Consider the following 7,424-nt stretch of genomic DNA (forward strand, 5'->3'; position numbering starts at 1 on the left):
TAGTTTCCTTGCTTGGAATGACCTTGTCTTTATGTGCCTGGGAAAATACAAGGCTAAGCTCGGCTATCTTTATAACAGTTTTCTAACCTGCACACTGTGCTTCCTTAATATCATATGCACAGTGATTTTCTCTATGACTACACTGCCCATCAAACTGTGACCTAGCTTAGGACTTTATTCATTATAAGAGTCTGCTATAGTCTTTATCTGCCTCTACAATCAGCATTTGCTGAATTAATTAGTATATTTATAAGGCACCAAATTGTTTCTTTAAGGTAATAAAATTTTATATTATATTAAAAATAATGAGGACCCCTCTCTCTCTCTAGAGAGAGAGAGAGACAGCATAAACTAGATTCTGTGGGTTGTTTACAAAAATAAAGCCTCCACACTTGCCTGCCTAAATATGAGCTAAACAAGGACAACAACCCTCCATGAAGAATTACCAGCAACGAAGGGATGCTGAAAGTAGGAGAAATAGTCTTCCCCAGAGAAGATCACACCAATTAATGATCAATACCAAGTGGTAACATATAACATTACACAAACTGATCAGGTTATATTAAGGACTATATATGTGCATGTACATATACATATACATGTACATATGCACGTAACAATAGTTAATAAAAAAAGAGGCCATGAATTTAAAAGAAAGCAAGGAGGGGTGTATGGGAGGTCTTGGAAGGAGGAAATTGGAAAATAATGTAATTATATTATAATTTTATTTTTTATAATTTTAAAAATAAAAGAAATAATTAAAAATAAAGAGAACATAAAGTTGGGAAGGGCTAGGGGTATTGGGTGGATCTGAGAAGCATTAGGGGTAAGAGTAGATGATGAATGATATCAAAACACATTTGAAACATTATGAAATTACTTCATATTAGATATTTGTTTTTTATTTCCAGTGCAATAAAAATAGTGCTGTAATTATGTGATCTAATCCTGATGGCTATTGAAGTTCTCAGCCAAAGTTACTCAAGTGACAACAGGTGAACATTATAAAGAAAAACACATAGGTCACAGATACACAGACCACGTTCTGACTTCTGCTACTACTACTTGCTCCCAAATGTAGAACATCTCACCATCTTTATTCTCTCTTTGTACGTACTCCTGCTTTTAATTTCTCCTGTGGGATAGAAACCAAATCTCAAAAAGCAATAGAATGATTTAGATCAATGCCTAAAAATATAAGGTGTTCATAGACACAACATTTAAAGTTCTGAAGGGACCTTTCTAAAATTGAAAGACCCCCGAAGAGGCACTTTCGTAGAGGGAGACCCACACACCCAGGAATCAGCGAGGCCACGAACTGGATGCAAAAAAACAAGAGGCTTTATTGGAGATACGGGTACCCGGGCGACTTAGCTTCTGTGTGGCTAAGCGCCCCGAGCCAAGGGAAAAGGGGTCCTTATATAGGAAAAAGGCGCAAGCTAGGAGCAGGGATTCTATTGGATAATTCTAATGAGGCATTATACAGAGCTATTCCCATTGGTCAATGTATATGAGGCGCTATACAGGGTTATTCAAATGAGGCAAAGTACAGAGTTATTCAAATGAGGTGAAACACAGAGTCTTTCAAATGAGGCGAAATACAGAATCATTTCTATTGGATGGTTCAAATGAGACACAGAGCCATTCCAGATCAGCATATTCTCAAGGTCTGGTGTCTGGTACAGCAGACTCAATTCCCCCCCCTTTCCTGATGGCTGACCTTGGGGGCGGAGACCTTGGGACGGAGTGTTTCTCTTCGGGCGGGGCGGGGGCTCAGGGGCAGAGCTCCAGGCCGGCTCACTCGGTGTTTGTTCTCGTGCTGACCCACCTGGTGCTCGCCCTCGTGCCAGCCCACCCGGTGCTCGTTCTCGGGCTGGCCCACCTGGTGCTCATTCTCGGGCCGGCCCCACCCGGTGCTTGTTCTCGGGCCGGCCCCACCCGGTGCTTGTTCTCGGGCCGGGCGGGGAAAGGCCACCGGGGGTGGGGATCGGGGAAGCCGCCGACAGGAGGAAGAGGAGACAAACTTGAGAAAGAAAGGGCTAAAGGACAGGGGTCTTTCATTCCCCCATTTCTCTTGTGACTGAATGGAATCTTTCATTCAGAGGTCTCTAGATACTCTGGATCTATTTGCTTTAGCTGATGATATTGTTGAGTTAAGACTAAGGCCTGTACAACAGATAGTCGTTCTCTGATGAATTGAGTCAGTTTGTTCAGAATGCAGGGACCAAATATGAGGATCAAAAATAGAATAACCAGAGGTCCCATGAGCGTGGATATAAGGGTAGTCAACCAGGGGGATTTAGCGAACCATCCCTCGAACCATCCTTGTTGAGACTCAAATAGCTGTTGCCTCTGTTTTAGCCTCTCCCTAAGTTTGGCCATGCTATCCCTAACTATTCCTGTATGATCTGCATAAAAGCAGCATTCTTCCTTGAGGGCAGCACATAGCCCCCCTTCCTGTAAAAATAATAAATCTAATCCCCGTCTGTTTTGCAGGACCACCTCAGAGAGTGATGTTAAGGATTTCTCGAGTGCACTGACTGACTCTTCTAGGACCTGGATATCCGTGTGCATGGCTTGTTGTAGAAGCTTAAAATGATTAATTCCCTGTAGGGCAACGGTTCCGGTCCCTATGCCGGCTGCTATGCCCCCCATTGTTATTCCTCCTAATAATAGGGCCACGGTAAAGGATATTGGCTCCCTCTTATATCGGGTTGATTTCTCTAGTACGCTGTAAACATATTCAGGTTGGTGGTATGTGACTTTGGGCCAAAGTTCTATCAATATACAAAAGTCAATGGTGGTGTTGAGAACAGTGGTAGAGACACAGGGAGTCAACCCAGTACTGCAAGCCCAATAAGTTCCATAAGGGGCAACAAGGTATCGGCTGTCCTGAGATAATGGCTCTACTTGGTTACATAATTCTTGATGTGAGGAAGGAATCCTGCCTATGCATAGCCCCTTTCCTGAGACCTCAGATATTGTGAGCTTGTGCTGCATAGCAGCTCCGCAACTGGTAGGTGCTGAGGTCTGGTTGGAGTAGTTGCCCAGTATTGCCACGCCTTCATAATATGGGGGCCGGGAAACTAGGCATAACCAGCATTCCTGAGTCTTGTTGGGGTCTGAAAAATTTAAGGCTTGGTAAACTCCTTGGATTAATTGTAATAATCTATCTCTGGTACCTGGAGGGTCTCTGGTTATCTCGATGTTTAGGGCATCTGGGGTGGGGGAGAAGGTGACAGCACCTGGTGTAGGAGTGATAGCTTTAGGAACGGTAGGGGGTTTAGGGACTTGAAAATGGGTTGGGGATCTCTGGTCCGCTATTACTATGTTTGGCCCGACTGATTGTTGGCTTAGGGGAGTAATTTGTCTGTACAGGGAGAATAAAGTCACCGGATCTTTCCCTGCTCGGTGCAGCCTGAGTCCCCAGACCTTAGGACTATCCCAAGTAGTTCTTTTTCCAGCATCTGTGAACCTTAGGATGAGAGGGTTGCATTTTCCTCCGGGGGTGGCGCCTTGAAAACCTCCCCCTCCGGCACTATCATAACAAGGTCCGCAGGCTCTTTGCCCACATCTCCATGGTCCTTTCCCTGCGTACCCTGGGATCTCCCTCCGTTTGAGAGTGATGAAATCCCAAGAGGAAGAGGGTTTCCAGTAAGCCTCCCCTGTGGTTTCACATCCCCATCTTGCACAGTACCCTTCCTGCGGCCCCCCGCAGCCATGAGTTGGTTTATGGCCGGGGCAAACATAAAAATCCTTGCTTCTTGTTCCTATCCTTCCCCCAGGGTGGTGGCATCCGTACCCTGGGAATGGTTCCTGGTCAGAGGGATCCCAATCAGACCCTACTAAGTCACATAGGTCGACATAGAGAGGAGGGAACCCATCATGTAGAGTCCCTATATAAGTGCTGAGGTTGGCTATTTCCCCGGTCCCTAGATTGGCTATTTTCCAGGTGATATTATAAACCCTGTGGGGGTTAGTTGCTACATGGGGGGTAAACAGACAACCAATCAACAGGAGGGTGTACGAGAGAGTCTTATCTTTAAAGGATTTTGAGTGCGGTGTGCGGTCCATTCTGATGCAGTGGCTGAATCGGTGGGTCGGGCTGGCTTTACATGTGAAGCATGTATCCAAGCTGCAATGCCGTCTACCTTGAGTGCGGTGGGAGTGGTAAGCAAAACGATGTAGGGTCCCTTCCAGCGGGGTTCAAGGTTCTTGGCCTGGTGACGCCGGACCCAAACAGTGTCCCCGATCTGGTAGGAATGGGGGATGGTGGGATGGTCCCTCTGGTCTTTATAAGCTTGAGCAAGGGGTTTCCAGACCTCCCGTTGTACTAGTTGGAGGGCCTGTAAATGAGCTTGGAGAGAAGGGGAGTTAGCAAAATCTGAGACATCTTGATCAAGAAAGTTAATGATAGGAGTAGGTACTCCATACAGGATCTCAAAGGGTGTGAGCCCATGTGGTCCAGGGGTATTACGAGCGCGGTAGAGTGCTAGGGGGAGTAGGAGGACCCAGTCTCTAGTGCCAGTTGCAAGCGACAATTTTGTTAAAGTCTCCTTGATTGTTCTATTCATCCTTTCTACCTGTCCTGAACTTTGGGGTCTATAAGCACAATGTAATTTCCAATCAATCCCCAACAAGGTGGCCACTGACTGACTTACCTGGGAGACGAAGGCGGGCCCATTGTCTGTTCCCAATACCTGAGGCATCCCATAACGGGGAAAGATTTCTTCAAGCAATTTCTTAGTAACGATCTTGGCTGTTTCATGTTTAGTAGGGAAGGCTTCAACCCATCCTGAAAAGGTGTCTACAAAAATTAATAGATATTTGTATCCATATTTTCCTGGTTTAATCTCAGTGAAATCTATCTCCCAATGTGTTCCGGGCCGGTAGCCTCTGACCCGGTTCCCGGGAGGAAGCTTCAGTCTGGATGCGTTGACTCGGGCGCACGCATCACATTGCTCAGTTACCTGTTTTAGAATATCGTTCTTCCCCAAAAGGAAATTGAATTCCTCTTCTCGTTCGAGGAGCTCCCGCATCTTCTTGGAGCTCAGATGTGTCATCTTATGTAAAAATGTCACTAGGTACTTGGTTACCCGGTAGGGGATGACAGTCTTTCCTTCATAAGTCCAATCCCCGTTTGGTTCCTTTGCGGCTCCCAATTTCTCTAGGGTTTGGATGTCTCTTTGTTCATAGTCCCATGAGGGGAAGGGATGGTCGTTGGTGGGCTCTAGAGCCAGGAGGTTAGTGGTGTCTGTGGTCAGGGCCGCCTCTCGGGCAGCCAAGTCTGCCCTTCGATTGCCCCTTGCTTCGAAAGAATCCCCTTTTTGGTGTCCAGGGCAATGTATGATACTTAAGGCAGCGGGCAGATGAAGAGCCCTTAAGAGAGCGAGGATTTCCTCCTTATTTTTAATGTCTTTCCCTTCGGAGGTAAGCAGCCCCCTCCGTCTGTAAATTTCTCCATGTATATGGGCAGTGGCGAAGGCATAACGACTGTCTGTATACACGGTGAGCCTCTTACCTTCTGCCAATTTTAGAGCCTGCGTGAGTGCTATGAGTTCTGCCCTCTGTGCGGAAGTTCCAGGGGGGAGTGCCTGGGCCCAGACGACCTGATTCTCTGTGGTGACTGCCGCGCCCGCCTTTCGTTCTCCTTGATGCAAAAAGCTGCTTCCATCCGTGAACCAGATGTGGTCCGGGCTAGGTAGAGGCTGGTCAGTCAGGTCGGATCTCGCTCCATGGGCCTCGGCCAATACCTGTAAGCAATCATGAGCCTCGGGCTCCCCAGGGAGGGGGAGCAGGGTGGCTGGGTTCAGAGTCACCAAAGGCCCGAAGTGGACCCGGTCTTTGTCTAACAGCATAGTCTGGTAATGAGTCATTCGGGCATTAGTAAGCCATCTGTCTGGAGGCTGTCTGATGACTGCCTCTACTGCATGAGGGGCATGTATGGTCAAAGGCTGCCCCAAGGTTAGCTTGTGAGAATCTTTTACCAGCAGGGCTATAGCAGCAATCATTCGAAGGCAGGGTGGCCATCCCGATGCCACAGGATCCAATTTCTTGGAGAGGTATGCAGTGGGCCTTCTCCAAGGCCCCAGTTTTTGGGTGAGGACTCCCTTAGCATAGCCCTCCTTCTCATCTATAAAAAGTTCAAATGGCTTAGCTAAGTCCGGTAGACCCAGGGCTGGTGATTCAAGGAGAGCCTTTTTGATGTCGGTGAAGGCTTTCTTTTGGGGCTCTTCCCATTTAAAAGCAACCCCTGGCCGAGTGAGGGGGTAGAGGGGAGCCGCCATTTCGGCAAACCCAGGGATCCATAGGCGGCAGAAGCCTGCCGTTCCCAAGAATTCTCTCAGTTGGCGGGGATTTTGTGGGGTGGGAATGTCTAAGATGGCTCGCATACGGGCTTCCGTTAGCCATCGACGTCCATCCTTTATCTTGTATCCTAAATAGGTCACCTGTTTCTGACATATCTGGGCCTTCTTGGCGGATGCCCGGTACCCTAGGCTCCCAAGAGTCTGGAGGAGGGCTTGAGTGCCTTCCTTGCATTCCCCTTTGGTTTTGGCTGCCAGGAGAATGTCATCTACATATTGTAAGAGGATTAGAGCGGGGTACCTAACCCGGAATTCTGCCAGGTCCTGATGTAAAGCTTCATCAAAAAGGGTAGGGCTGTTCTTAAACCCTTGAGGTAGCCTAGTCCAAGTCAGCTGCCCAGAGATTCCAAGGGCCGCATCCTGCCATTCAAAGGCAAATATAGGCTGGCTGGTGGGATGCAGGCGGAGGCAGAAGAAAGCGTCTTTAAGATCTAAGACTGTGTACCAGGTATAGTTAGGTGGCAATCCACTCAGCAAATTGTAAGGGTTGGGGACAGTAGGGTGTATGTCCTCTATCCTTTTATTGACTTCTCTCAGGTCCTGCACTGGCCGGTAGTCATTAGTTCCCGGCTTCCTAACGGGTAGCAAGGGTGTATTCCAAGGAGATTTACAGGGCACCAGAATCCCTTGTTCAAGTAACCTTTTAATATGTGGCCGAATTCCTTCGCGGGCTTCTTTAGGCATTGGATACTGTCTGACGGATGCAGGAAGGATGGCAGCTTTTAAGGTTACTATAATTGGGGCCTGGTTAATGGCAAGGCCCATTCCTCCTGTTTCAGCCCAGGCTTGGGGAAATTCCGCAAGCCAGTGATCAAGGGTTTCCTGATTGTTCGAATTAGTCCTCTTTTCATGGAGTCTATATTCATCTTCTATGGACATTGTCAAGATGGTAAGGGGAATTCCCTCTGGCCCTGTGACTTTGACTTCTGACCTCTCAAAGTGTATTTGAGCTTTTAATTTGGTCAATAGGTCCCGTCCTAGTAAGGGGTAGGGGCAATCTGGCACATGGAGGAAAGAATGCATAACCTTACCGGTCGCGAGCTGGAGCTGCCGATTTGT

General features: G+C 47.6%; 1 protein-coding gene across 1 annotated transcript; it reads right to left on the reverse strand.

The window, feature by feature from the left end:
- Window positions 1–2,074: 2,074 nt before the first annotated feature.
- On the reverse strand, window positions 2,075–4,964 carry LOC113834022 (MLV-related proviral Env polyprotein-like). The gene has a single exon (XM_027400536.2). The coding sequence runs from the start codon at window positions 4,072–4,074 to the stop codon at window positions 2,095–2,097; it is 1,980 nt and encodes a 659-aa protein (XP_027256337.1). The 5' UTR covers window positions 4,075–4,964; the 3' UTR covers window positions 2,075–2,094.
- Between the last annotated feature and the right edge of the window lie 2,460 nt (window positions 4,965–7,424).

The sequence above is a fragment of the Cricetulus griseus genome, chromosome 2, assembly GCF_003668045.3.
Source record: "Cricetulus griseus strain 17A/GY chromosome 2, alternate assembly CriGri-PICRH-1.0, whole genome shotgun sequence".
Taxonomy (NCBI): domain Eukaryota; kingdom Metazoa; phylum Chordata; class Mammalia; order Rodentia; family Cricetidae; genus Cricetulus; species Cricetulus griseus.

Excerpts from the sequence above, each read along its gene's own strand:
- LOC113834022 (XM_027400536.2), bottom strand. The coding sequence starts at position 4,074 with ATGGACCGCACACCGCACTCAAAATCCTTTAAAGATAAGACTCTCTCG.